Consider the following 13,120-nt stretch of genomic DNA (forward strand, 5'->3'; position numbering starts at 1 on the left):
ATCGGCCAGTCATTCTTCGGCCTACCACTGAATCTTCTCCCCCTTCTTATTCTTCAACTCACTTCCTCCCGAATCAACCACCGTCGCCCCCTCAGAAACCTCATTCGTAGCCCACACCCTCTCTATACACAGCTCAAACGGGCCCTCCACACGATCCGTCAACCCAATACCAACAGTCCTCACTCTCTGTCTCAAAATCTCCGTCTGTGGCTCCACCACAAATCCGTGGTTCGTCCTCACAAAATCATTCCATTTAATCATAATAGTCTCCCATTGACCAGGCCGTTTGGCAAACAAGCGATGTTGATGCAGATCCGTAGGTTCCACCGCCTCAGTCTGCAGATTGACAAAGTACGACCTCCCATCTGACTTGATCCGCAGGGCCAAATACGCATAGGGGTCAATATCCCAGACCGATCGGCCGAATACAGTCGGTGCTTGGTCGGGTGTGCGAAAGGCAGCGTATCCGCTGCGCTGGATGTTCAGTCGATCCGCAGGGAGGGAGGTAGATATTTGGCCGTGGAAGCGGGCGTATGATGATGGTGAGGAGTTGGTGTTCTTTGCGGGAGAGTTGGTGTCGGAAGATATGAAGTCGAGGTGGCTTTTTGAAGAGCCGCCAATCAAGTTGTCGGACATGAGGATACAATCTCGTATCGATTCGGCGCTGTTGAATTCGTACAATGCACGAGGGCCAAGCGGCCCTTTCACTGCTTCCATCTTCAGCGCTGACACGCTGTTAGCCCTCATGAATACAATCATAAATCAGTGTCGGTCAACAAACCGATGCTAGTGCGCCTTCGCAGCTCATCCATGCTGCGGCCTAGCAGGCCCTTTCCCAGAAGTGGTGTGGTGACCCTCATGATGGCGAAGGACGGAGGTTGTAGATGCTTCGAATTGCTGAGCGCGAGTTGCTCAGCCAGAGCCAATTGGCTCACCGGTTCTCCAAGAACATGAGCTATCTGTATATCAGTGTGCGTTGATTCGGAGTATCGCACGTGCCGTGACGGCGAAAGCTCTTGCGACGGATTATGACGTTGAAATGGACATTTGATGGAGCTTGATCGAAGTGGAAGACATCAAATCCGCACTGCGCACTGGGTGTGGATCCTAGTACCTCGCAGCGGAAAGCACCACTTTTGCACATACTTACCTTACCATGTGCATCGGCTAGGGGCAATAATTTAATCCGCCCTCGAACTTCTTTCCGCCAACAATTTCCGACATCACCATCCTACGGCTCGACCACGCCAACGGCCCCCGAATCTCGGCCCAAACAACCCAATCGAAGAATATTGCGAGCTTGTGGCGCCGTCACTCGCCAGAGCGATTCTTCAGACAATATGGCGTCGCTAACACCAACATGGCGGGCCGGCGCCTCACACCCAATTCGACGTGCCATCAGGAGACCCTTGATCATACCAACCCCGAGACATTATGCATCTATGGTCGGCAGAAACAAGATTATTCGAGAGATGGACCGCGCTTCTCGCCAGAGCTCAAACAAAATGGCCAAAGAGCAAAGCATGTCGAATATGCAAAAGCTTGCAAATGCCGAATATTTCAAAGACGGAGGTGGCCCTCTGTTTCCAGGTTCGTCCAACACCAAACAGCACCATAAACTACAAACTCCCTAGATGATGGTAATCAAAGCTAACACCCAAGTTTTCTAGGCACATTCGTCTCCCTCCCGCTATCGCAATACCCCAAATCCCCATCCGACTTCCTCACATACCAAATCTCCCGCATGAAGCACTGGCTCATCTGCGCGACCTCAGTCCTCAACTTCAAGCTCAAATCGATGCCCAACTGGACGACACGACCGAAATGGAAAGCCCGCCGCGGCAAGATTGCACCGACCGCGAAAGCCATGTACCGCGAGATGATGGAAGCCTTTGCCGCAGGAGACAAAGCCACCCTCAACAAGATCTGCCTCGGCGCATTCGCCAAGACGCTCAACGCAGCCATTGACCGTCGGGATCCCAAGGAACGGGTACGCTTCGAAGTAGTCAAGTACAACAAGGGGCTTTTCTACCCCAAGTTGATGTCTCACCAGATTCACGAGGTCAACCCGTTTGACAAGACCTTGATGACGGAACAGGCTGTCGTGGGGATTGCGTCGACGCAGCAGTTATCGAAGGTTAGTGCTGTCACGGGGCAGACGATCCCGGGGAGCTTGAAGCTGCAGGATAAGATTGAGTACGTCGTGCTGTCGAGACAGGCGAACCAGAAGACTTTTGAGACTACGCCTTGGCGGATATGGGGGACTACCTCTGTGACGACCCTGGACGCATACCTGCGGGAGAAGGCTGTTATAGATAAAGAGCAGGCTAGACGGGCGGGTTGGACTGATTCAGCTTCGAAATGAGAAACTGTGGGACGGAGAACATATGTTTAGAAAGAGTGGGATGGTATGACATGATGGAGCACGTGGTTGAAAATGTAAATCAAGCGTCGACGTTGGGTCACGAAGCTTTGTAACTGTACCATAACATATTGCATAGGGAGCGAAAAAGGACAAGTTGCGGTTGGGAAGGATGTATTCTTCTCCCACCTATCATTTGTACTATCATTATCCTATTTATTATATTGTTCTCACACATACTTCGGTTTCCCGTCATGGCAAACCATGTCATGATTCCCCTCAAGATGAAATATCCCATGCCGTCCTTTCCACCTCTTCCCCACTTGTCCACGCTGTCAAACAGTCTTGCACAGCGGACTGGTCGTATCCCTAACGGCATACACGTGCTCAGGTACATGCTTAAAAGAACTTGCCAGCCTTTGTGGACGTGACCACAGTCTCACGCGGCACATCCGAGTCGCTGACCGTGCGAGTCATCAGTGGTCGATCCAGGGCATCAAATCGCTCATGGCGAATCTTGGCCTTGATATACTGGAAAGACAAGCGCAGCGCAAGAGCACCAAAGCCCCAGAGGAGCCCACCAAAAGGGGCAGCGACGAATGCGCCAAACGCGCTCCAATCATTGGCGTACAGACCATTCTCAAGCAGAAGAAGTTGAGCGCCTTCCTTGGCATCGCCATAGTAAATAGCTCCAAAGATGAAGACTGTCAAGATTCCACCCAGGCCACCGACAACGACTTCAAACCCACGCCACCAGTAGAGTCTGTCGCTGAGTCCGAGACACAGGACGGGGATGGTAGCTGCGGAGAGGAGATCGCTGATGAGATAAATCTGTAGGATAGACGATGCCCGCAGTGCGACAACCACGACAGGGATGATGATGAGCACGACCATCCCACGGATGTACCAGATGTTGAGGCGGTTGCGGAACAAGTCATTGGAGGCCGAAGACACCATGGCAGACTGCAAACTATCAAAGGCAGCGGTACTGAGGGATACAACCATGACGAGGATAATGCCAACAACCCAGTTGGGCAACCGCTCAAGTAGCAAGAAGAATGCCAATGAGCCCGCCTGCGCTGGTTCACCTGGCCATGCGCCACTCCAAGCAGCAATCAGACCGGTACAGCCGACAAGCGTGAGGATGCATAGAATGGTGACCATGGCAATGGACACACCGATCCATAGGTCCTTATCAGATCTCGAGGAGAATGTTCGAAGCCAGAAGTTGGACAGGAAGAAGTCGTTGGTGAAAACGGCAACAGGCAAAATGTACAGGAGCTGCCAGCCCAGAAGACTGGGTTCCAGGAGGTGCGACGAATCGATAAGGTCGCGCTGGATATCTGTCTTGGCACCAACAGTGATGGTGGCAATAATGATGAGGCCAACAACCATCCCGCCTTGGACGACGTCTGTCAAAAACGAGATTTTGAATCCACCCAAGGCTTTTTCAATGGTTAGCAAATGGTGCGAACTGTGGCATGACTGTCAGAGAAGGGAAATCTTACAAGTATAGATGGTGGTGATGACGCATTCAACGATGATGACTGGCAGGCTGTCGATTCCGGTCAATGTGCTAACAACTTGACCGAGAGCAGACAACTCTGCGACCATGTACAGGAACAAGGTAACCAAGGTCATGAAGCTGAGGTAGAGCATTGCAACGGTTCCATATCGCTGTCTCGTCCACTCTGTCAAGACGAAGCCTTCGGGACATTTGCGACGGATAATAGGTCCGAGAGCTCCAAAAAGGAGCATTGGCAATGCCGAAGCCAAGGCGTAAATGATGACTCCCTGAACACCGGTGATGGTTGCGAGCTCAGGGTAGGAGAAGAGAATACCAGCTCCGAGGGCTAAAATTGTCAGTACGAAACAAACGTGGTTTAGTAGTGCTTGAGCAAGAAGGGGTTTGGAGCGGCAACACATTTCCCACGCAAGCATTAACTTGATCGAGTAATTACGGTGCAATCTCAGCTTCAAATCCGCGAAGGGTAAAATCTCTCCGGGAACTGCAGTGCCCAGGAGTTGGATCTCACGCTTCGTTTCATATCGGCGCCCGTAGTGAGCCGCATCTTCTCCCCTCTTGCGACGAGGATATTGATGCTTTTTGTTTTCTTCTTCTCATGACACGTGAAGTAATTCCCGTGAGATGGGACCTCAGTTTGCAGCTAGACGATTAGAAGCACCAGACACAAAAGTGGTCAAAAGCCTCGTCGGCAAGAGGAGAGGAGAATAAGATCAAGAGAGGAACCTACTCATTCAAGTTGACTGTTGCAAAATATGCGTTTGCCCGAACAAACGTAAATGAACCAAGTTGTTCATTGGGTATCGACGTTGACATCCGTGGGCCGTTAAGGCTACCGCTCCGGAATATGACGCTGTAACCGAGCCATGGAGACTCTACTCACCAGAGGCGATGAAGTTGAGTGCAAGCGGGAAAGCTACAGGAAGAAGAAAATTGTGTTAGTTCAGCCGTGGCTCGTATGTATTACTCGTGGCTTGAATTGCGCTGAGTATTTGCATATAACTTTGAGCACTGCTCACCACTCTGTGTTCCATTGCTATTCAAGAAATCCTGCTTGGACTGGTTTCTCATCCGCCAAGCGATTCCTGTTCCCAGAACGCTGCGAAACAAGAAGGTTAGTTTAGCACCTGATAGGTTTGATGATGGGGGAGAAGAGCAAATTCTGGTTGCATACAGGAAGGCTCCATATGTGAGATAGATGATGGCATTGGATGCCTGAAAAGACGGTTGGCCCATGTTGTCGACTTTGGCTAAGCCTTGAGTAGAAGTCGGCTAGATGAGTTTGTGAGAGGAGAGGGAAGATTGAAGGAGGTGAGATGAAATCCAGGTTCCCTCAGCTATAAAAGCGCTTTTGTACCAGGGCCAGCAAGAAAAATCTTCGGCGGATTGCAGCGACGGCTGTTTGGAGGGAAAAAACGCGCGACTGCCGACAGCTGCATCTCTGTTGGCCACTATCCGGTGCCACAAGGACCGAACCGGGTTAGAATTGGCGTTTTGGTGGGGGGTTCGATTTTAATGGTGGATCAGAAGAGTCTAGTTGAAGTACGTACTCCGTAGTCGCTGGTTAAATTGCTCCATCTGATCTGGGATGAATGAAATAGTGGTGCGGTGGTGCGGTGGTGCGGTGGTGCGGTGCAGCAAGCGAGTGAGAAAAGAGAGGTTGAGAGCATGAGTGGGCGAGTGTGTAGATGGCAGGTTGAAGAAGTCGAGTCGAGGGACATGGAGGATATTGATGTCTGCATCTCATTGGGAGTCAAGCCAAACATTGAACATTTGCTTTAGCTAGCACTTGACTAGACTGGGCCCTACAAACACCAAACTACAGTGGCTCACCCGCTGATGTCCTCGCTGTAATAAAGTTTGTAGCCTCTGCACGAACCCCCCGCCTCCTCCGTCCCAACTGATGTCCTCCATCTTCAGCCAAAAAACCTCCTTGACCGTTGCCCTGCTTCCGCTCACACATCTCCACTTTCAACCACATGGCAGTCGCGCGAGCCACATGGCATCATCCATCAATAGTAAACAAGGTACTATTATTGCCAAGATACGTTCGTGTTGATTCCATGTATCTCAATGGTCGCTGCCTTCTACTCATCACAAGCGTGGGCATAATCTCTCCAGTGGCTTGATATTGCGATTGTTAAAAAGGTGGAAAAGAAAAGAAATTTACTCTACAAATGGCCCCTTGGCCAACCTACTCCCTAGATTACAGGATACCAATTACCTGAGTCGTTCCCAGAATGGATTATCCTATCTCTACTTACGATATTCCTGAAATACTCAGACAAGTGTCCCCCAAGCCGATTCGTCTTCGCAAGCTTGTTACCCCAATCCGTACCACAGAGTCTCCTTTCGTGTCAGCCACCCAGGCAGCTCAAGTTGAGAACGAGACGTGCATTGTGCAATAAAAGACCCTGAAAACTCAAAAGGAAAAAGATCAAAGAAAAGAAGTGTTGATAACCTGGCCAATTTCTGCCACTGCCATATTCTCGCACTGTTTGCGCATCTGTTCTTCTGCGCGGTTCTAATCTGTCGAACCAACAAAGCGGACTTTTCAGGAACAATATGAAGAAAGTATGAAACAATTAAATCAAGCGAAACGAACAAATCTTAGAATGGTGAATATCGCAGGTCCTTTAAGGGCAACGTCTCGTTGACTGATGGTTCAGATCAAGTGAAATGAACGAAGCGCGAAGCGACTTTACTCCGCCTTGTGGGGATTGTATTCTGAGGCAGCATCATTGTTCTGTCCTGCACCGGAATGTTGCACTGGTGGACCGGGGGGAGTAGCCATCATAGGTGGTGCTGGCATCATCATGTTATTGTAGAACATGGGATGAGTTGGGTATGGGGGAGTCATATAGGGCTGCATCATCCCCTCGTTGCCCTGATGGTGAGGAGTGAAGGGCCCTGCCATGTAAGAATAGCCTTGGGGATAAGACTGGTAGAACGGCGCCCATCCAAACGAGGGGGGCGGCATCATCAAACCCGTGCTGGACTGGTATGAGGGGGCATGGCTACTGCTGGCAGCTGCAACCGGCCCGGAGCTATGACCCGAATTATTCGGAGCTACCACGTGTGAGTCCCCGTTTGCGGTGATACCTGGAGGAGTGTGCGGCCGAACCCCGGGGCGAGCGCCGTTGGGCAATTCGAACTCAACGGACTTCTTGCTTGGTGAGTTAGGACCCCGAACTCTGTGATGTGTTGGAGTCAATGGCAGCTCATGGCCTGATTCAGCTTGCTCTGGAACTTGCTCAGGATTCTGGGAAGCCATTGCTTTGCCAACCGAGGTGTCAACGTTAAAGATGGTCTGACGTGGACGTCTGCTAGGTCTGCAAGAGAAAGTCTTGTTGTAAGTTGTAGCCTGGTGATGAGACGTAACATTCTCAATCACAGATGTATCATCATCAGCATTATGAATAGGAGCTGGCAAAAAGGTGCTAGCAATGCGACGTCTCGGGAGCGTAGACCAGCAGTTTCGAGGCATGGTTTCACGTCGTGGAGTCTCAAATGTTCGAGAATGCTTACGCTCCACGCGGACAGATCTACCATCAATGTCGGTACCATTCTAGGAGTTGGAAATTAGCACACTGCTCAGTTATCGATATCTTCAAACTCACCATGGTTGTGATGAGGTCATCAGCGGCATCTGGTCTCGCAAACTCTACAAAAGCGAAACAGTTTGTTTGGCCTGGAACGCTGTTAGTGTAGCCCGCATTGGTAGTCCGACAAGAAGTAATACATGCCTGGCTTGCCGGGTATTTCCCTCTTGTATACCTGTACTCCCAATACTTCTCCGCTGGAGCTAGCAAGAGCGCGAAGAACGGTTTCAGTCATCTCTGGAGGAAGGTTGCCAACATACGCAGAGCGCCGATCCCTGTCATACTTCTTCATCAAAGCATCACCGCCATCCCACTTGGACGCGGCAGATGCAATGTCGTTATTGCGCTTTGGGTTATTCGCCACGACAGTATACGTCTGGTTTTGAGAGAAGTACTGTGCAGTGTGTTAGACTAGAAGAGGTACAAGATCCGGAGCCTTCGTGACAAATAATCAAACATACCCGAACTGGCTCGCGTCTGGAATCATACATCTTGTATGTGACTAAGACGGAAGGTGGAACGCCAAGAGAGCGTTGTGCGTCGTCATCCACAAATTCGCCTTTGGCAACCTCACCAAGCTGGCTGAGAAGATGCGTTGCCTCAGCAATGGTTGTTGGCATACCGTTTTTCTTGGAGACAAGAAAGGAAGCTAGTGAAGTCAGTAGCTGCTCCAGAGTGATGGTAAATGAATAATTCTATACATTGAGCGCGGGCCATTTCGGTTCGACATGGTCGTCCCAAAATCTTCATGCCCTTTCCCAGTTTCTCTGCCTTCTGAGCATCATGATCGTTCTTTGAGATGTCAGATTAAAAGTTTACCTAGATTTAAACCATAAGGGAAGCAATCTTGACTTACTGTGAACTGGCAAAATGCATAAGGCATTTGATAGACATCTCTTTTGATTTTCACCCAAACTTCTCCGAATTTGCTGAACTCCTTGGTCACTTCGAACTCAAGGACTTTGTCCTCATGGGGTTGAGACAGGCTAGTATAATCGGTTAGAACACATGCAATAAGAGATAGAGAATGCTACTAACTTCGCAACGAACATGCAAGCTGTGCCGGGGTATATTCCCTGAGCATCGATTCTGGTCGGAGAATTGTCAAACACCTGCAGCTGGGAGTCTGCGCCAGTTGTTGATGGTATGAGAGGAGCCTCGGATGATGCCTCAGTAAAAATATCATCATCAACACTGGAGCCTACGAGGAAAGCCGACGAGCTGAGAGCACAGTGAGCTGGGTTCGAAATAGTCAAAGCTTGATAGAGTGTACCTGGTAGATTTAGGCGTCCCATCATCTGAAGCCGTTTTGCGCTGATTGCGACTACATCAAATCAGTCATCCCACGAAGCACAAAAGTAGGGGAGGGTTAAGAAGTATTACTGCGCAATGGGTGTCGGAGATGCTCTGGCACTTGCATATCGTATACCGAGGGCTAGAAGTAGTGATTGTTAGACAGATAATTATTCAGCCCTGGGGTGAGAGGAGTGTAGACGTGAATTATGAAGTTCTGCAGAGAAATACAAGGCTTGGGCTTTGGGCTATACCCAATAATTCGACAATGAAAAAACAAATGAACGAAAATTCAACCAAGATGTGTGTAAACACTCTCAACACATTGGTTAAAGCTTTGTGATGTAAATGGGTGAAGAAGAGTTACCACCAGATTAACACAAAGAGAATCTCATGCAAAAACAGGGCTTCGAAGAGGGTAGAAACTTGGTACAAATAAAATTCACCATATGGATGAAGGTTGGGATTTGAGGGAGAAGATACTCACAAACACCGCCATCACGCAGCGGACTGGGAGACCCCAGATGGTCATGAGACGATGCCTTCCTCATGGGCCGGAAGTTTTCTCTGGCAGTTGCCATGTTTACAGCTTTTGTCGTAGATTCGAGAGGAGCCGTAAAATTCAGTAAGTAGAGTATCTATCTTGTCAAAAACCATTAGCAGCGAGGTTGCCCATGAACAAAAGAACATCTTACCAAAGAAAGAAGCGTTGATTCGAAATCAGAGAGAGACAACAATGACGAATAGGAGAAAACTCTGATGGAAAATATGGAAGTAACAAAGATGCCAATTTTGGGAGGCGTCTTTGCCTTCTGTATCCACAAGTTTGGTAGATTCTGAAACTCAAGAAAACGTAGAAAAAGCGTTCGGTGGCCCGCTTGTAAGCAACACTCACTCACAGCAGAGTATACTGAAGATTAAAGATAGGAAATGAAAGAGGAAATTGAAGATGCGTAATTTTCACACAGTCGTGGTATAGATGTCGTCCTGAAAAGGTGAGAAGTAAATCTCAAGTTTGAGCAGAAAGTTTTGAGCTTTCCGCGCGTTTTGCCACGACTAGGGAAAGAGGGGGAAAGAAGAAGACAGAGGTGACAGGATGAGGAAAGCCGGGTTGGGAAGCAAGTCAGGGAAGGAGCGACGATAAGAAGTCCAGCACCTGTCAAGGTTCACCTTTGCTTCGACGAGCACTTTTGCCAGTCCGACAAAACAGATTGACACTTTATCTCTCCACCTTTCGGCACAATATCCGTTCCGTGTAAATGGTCTCGTGATTGCAATCATCAGACCTTTTTCTTGTGTTTAGCTTCGTGTTCAAGAATTAGTACTCTGTGAACTTTGTTTTCGTTCGCAGGCAAGCTACGTGTGGTATAGTGTTGATGTTTGGTGTCGGCTCGATCGATTTGCGGTGTCGGTTTTGGTTTCGAATTTGAGAGCATTGAGTGGAATTTCTGATCCACGTAGTGTCGTGAGCAGATATTTCCTGTCTCTGACGATTGCTACGGTCCCTGTCTTGATTTAAGAGTGTAGGCAAGGCTATTGTGGTTCAAGTTGTCCATTCAAGGGGGCATTTGGTTACCTTGGAGAGTAGGGTGCAATCAAAAGTGCACAATAAGCAAGCTAATGTAGCCTGGAAGGTTCTAGATACGCAAGGAAAATCAATAAAAAGTGCTTTCAAGGCGTATCCATGGCAATCCTATTGTACCTCTTGCTAAAGGTGATATTATGTCCTTGTGTGGGTGTGGGTGTGGACGCGTGCCCTCGTGTTTTCTCGCCTGCGATGCAGCAATCCGATTTCAATCCCCATTCATCATTCAAACGCAGCTCAAACAGACCCAAGATTCACATTGGACGATAGTGGCGCAAACAGCTTGTTTACGTTATCCTCGAATATGCGATGTGACCTACTATGGCATCCAGCATTGTGCATCGATTTAATGGCATTGTGTCTGTTCTGGTAAAGTAAACCGACACGTTCCCGGATGACAGCTTCTTGAACAAAGCAAAGTGAATGGTGCTAAATACTTCGGGACTCAACAGTAGCTGCTACAGAAATACACGATGATGTCCTTTGATATGGGGAAGTACTCCCTGCGAAGCAACTTGTCCTACTCGAGAATGAAGCAATTCAAACTATTTCTACGATTTATACGACAGATGCAAGGCGGATTACGATGATAGTCTGCATTTTGAAGCAATCCGCCGTCGAATTAAGCCACGCTAGGGCACTCGACAGATATCGACATATTAGAGCATACAACCTCCGACGAACGAGATCCTTATGATATCACTGTAAATACAGGTTAAATCTTTCTGTATGGACGGCAAACGTCTGCTTGATTTTTCCTTCCTTAATTACAAAAAAAGGAGCTGTGTTCAGAAGCTTACCCGTGTTGACCACAAACGACGTGGCGATATAGGTTTCCGTTTGGAGGCGCAGAAGATACGCGATGCGCGCTTCACCAACAGCAAACAGTTCCGAGCATACGAGATAGATGTGGGAGTATCAACAAGAGTCCATAACTACAGAGCTCTGCCTTGTAGCTTCGTAACAATGCTCATGACCTCTGGAATCGTGATGGAGCGGTTGGCGTGATGGACCACACACACAGGGCTCCCAATAGTCCAGACGGTTTGGACTAATAGTCTAAAGTTTGTTTGACAACCCTCTTTTCTCTATTATAAAACTGATGAAGATGAATGTCAGCCAGTCATATGCTGTTGTTTGTTGCTTTTAATAGATTTATCACAGTGTTGTCCAGGGCAACAATGCAAAACGTGGACTAATAGTCCAAACAGTCCGGACTATTGGGAGCCCTGCACACACATATACAGCTTCCAGACTAGGAAAAACGAACCCGCGAAAAGATATGAACTGGTGACATGGTAGTGGTCTTTCCCCTTTGGAGGTTCTCTAGAAGATATCGCACTAGATTTCGCACCGACCACGATCCAAACCGTCTTGATTGAACACGCCATGTACAAATAATACCCAATCAAGCGCCCATGCATACACTCATCCTACCACACAATTTCACGCTCTGAACTATGCTCTACTAGAAAATCTCATCGCTAATACATGACCCGTTAACGGCACTTTATGCATTATAGCCGATAATAGTCGAGGAACATATTCACTCTCTGCTGGAACGTCTCCGGCTCCTCTGTAGGCGGGCCATGCGAAGAGTTTTCAAAAACAGTCAACTGGGAGTTCTGCATCAAACCGTGTATTTCCTCACTAAATTCCACAGGCGCAACATGGTCATGCCGTCCGACAAGGATCAAAGTTGGCGCCGAGATGTCTCCCAGTTTTGGCCGCACATCGTACCGCGGCTGATTGTAGCTCATGGCGAAGTTGTGCGTTTCGTAATGCAGGATCAGCTTTCTTGGATCTAGGAAGGTCGGGGTAGAACTGCTCTTGGGCTTTTCTGTTGTGTAAATGGGGGAGATTTCGGTGACACTGGCTAAAAGATCGTTGTTGTTTTGTAAAGTGCCCGTCCAGGATCGGTACTGGCGATCTGGATCGACCTTCACTCGAGGAGATGTGAGAACTGATTTGAGGCGATACATGGCGCCCTTAGGGCCGGATGCCCATATTCCTCTGAGGATAAGAGCTGATACGTGGTTGGGGTATTTGATGGCATACTCGAGGGCGATACAACCACCATAGGAGCCGGCAGCCAGGATGATTGGTTCTGAGCCAGCCCATATTCTTGTTACAATTAGAAGGTTGTTCCCTAGATAGATTGATGCTGTTAAGGGCCAGTCACAATTCCATACCTAAGTTCGTCGATATCTGCAGCCCACCGGTCATGGGTATAAGGTCCTTTGAGGTCGCTGCGTCCGCTGCCCCGTGCATCGTATACCAAGACCCGAAACCGAGATGATAGGAATCCGAATGAGGCCTCTGGCTCTCTGTGGTCAGCTACACCAGGGCCCCCGTGCAGAACAACCACCAGCTGTTTAGACTTGTCGTTGTCCCCCAATATTTTAACGTATAAGCGAGCTCCATCGCGTAGCTGGACGAGGGAGCCTTCGGTGCTCGCGGCCATTCCGGTGATGTGATCGTGCCCAATACTTTTGTGACTGTGGGTTGCGCCTAAACAAGATTCAATGAGCAAGAGGTCCTCGTGAGGAGAGATGAAGATAAAGAACACATTTGTGGAAGAAGGAAAAACGTAAGAAGTAGGCAATTTAACAGGTCGCAACTGCCATGTCAATTGGAAGCGGGGACTTTTCTTGTTGGCCGCCCACTTGAGCTCTGTCTTTTTCTCCTTCTCCTTCTCCTCCTCCATTTGATCTCTATGCATCCATCCATATCCGTCTTTGGAGGCCCAAGCT

The 13,120-nt window shown here is 48.8% G+C and overlaps 5 protein-coding genes across 5 annotated transcripts; 1 reads left to right on the forward strand and 4 right to left on the reverse strand.

Moving 5' to 3' along the window:
• Positions 1-21: 21 nt before the first annotated feature.
• VFPPC_04598 (complex I intermediate-associated protein 30) lies at positions 22-860 on the reverse strand (the record flags this gene model as incomplete). Its single annotated transcript, XM_018283931.1, has 2 exons — positions 22-725; positions 782-860. The coding sequence occupies 2 exons, from the start codon at positions 858-860 to the stop codon at positions 22-24; spliced, it is 783 nt and encodes a 260-aa protein (XP_018145213.1).
• A 480-nt stretch (positions 861-1,340) lies between these two features.
• VFPPC_04599 (tim44-like domain-containing protein) lies at positions 1,341-2,365 on the forward strand (the record flags this gene model as incomplete). Its single annotated transcript, XM_018283932.2, has 2 exons — positions 1,341-1,590; positions 1,671-2,365. The coding sequence occupies 2 exons, from the start codon at positions 1,341-1,343 to the stop codon at positions 2,363-2,365; spliced, it is 945 nt and encodes a 314-aa protein (XP_018145214.2).
• Positions 2,366-2,761: 396 nt separating this feature from the next.
• VFPPC_04600 (urea transport protein) lies at positions 2,762-5,123 on the reverse strand (the record flags this gene model as incomplete). The annotated part of the gene is made up of 4 exons (XM_022428409.1): positions 2,762-3,807; positions 3,871-4,215; positions 4,907-4,986; positions 5,062-5,123. 4 exons carry the CDS (start codon positions 5,121-5,123, stop codon positions 2,762-2,764), a joined length of 1,533 nt encoding a protein of 510 aa, XP_022284481.1.
• A 1,465-nt stretch (positions 5,124-6,588) lies between these two features.
• Positions 6,589-9,363, reverse strand: VFPPC_04601 (RNA-binding protein; the record flags this gene model as incomplete). The annotated part of the gene is made up of 9 exons (XM_018283934.1): positions 6,589-7,455; positions 7,665-7,883; positions 7,951-8,138; positions 8,191-8,281; positions 8,346-8,475; positions 8,528-8,710; positions 8,763-8,813; positions 8,873-8,924; positions 9,270-9,363. 9 exons carry the CDS (start codon positions 9,361-9,363, stop codon positions 6,589-6,591), a joined length of 1,875 nt encoding a protein of 624 aa, XP_018145216.1.
• A 2,521-nt stretch (positions 9,364-11,884) lies between these two features.
• Positions 11,885-13,074, reverse strand: VFPPC_04602 (alpha/beta hydrolase fold protein; the record flags this gene model as incomplete). The annotated part of the gene is made up of 2 exons (XM_018283935.1): positions 11,885-12,491; positions 12,560-13,074. 2 exons carry the CDS (start codon positions 13,072-13,074, stop codon positions 11,885-11,887), a joined length of 1,122 nt encoding a protein of 373 aa, XP_018145217.1.
• Positions 13,075-13,120: the final 46 nt, after the last annotated feature.

This window comes from Pochonia chlamydosporia, chromosome 3, assembly GCF_001653235.2.
Source record: "Pochonia chlamydosporia 170 chromosome 3, whole genome shotgun sequence".
NCBI classification, from domain to species: Eukaryota; Fungi; Ascomycota; class Sordariomycetes; order Hypocreales; family Clavicipitaceae; genus Pochonia; species Pochonia chlamydosporia.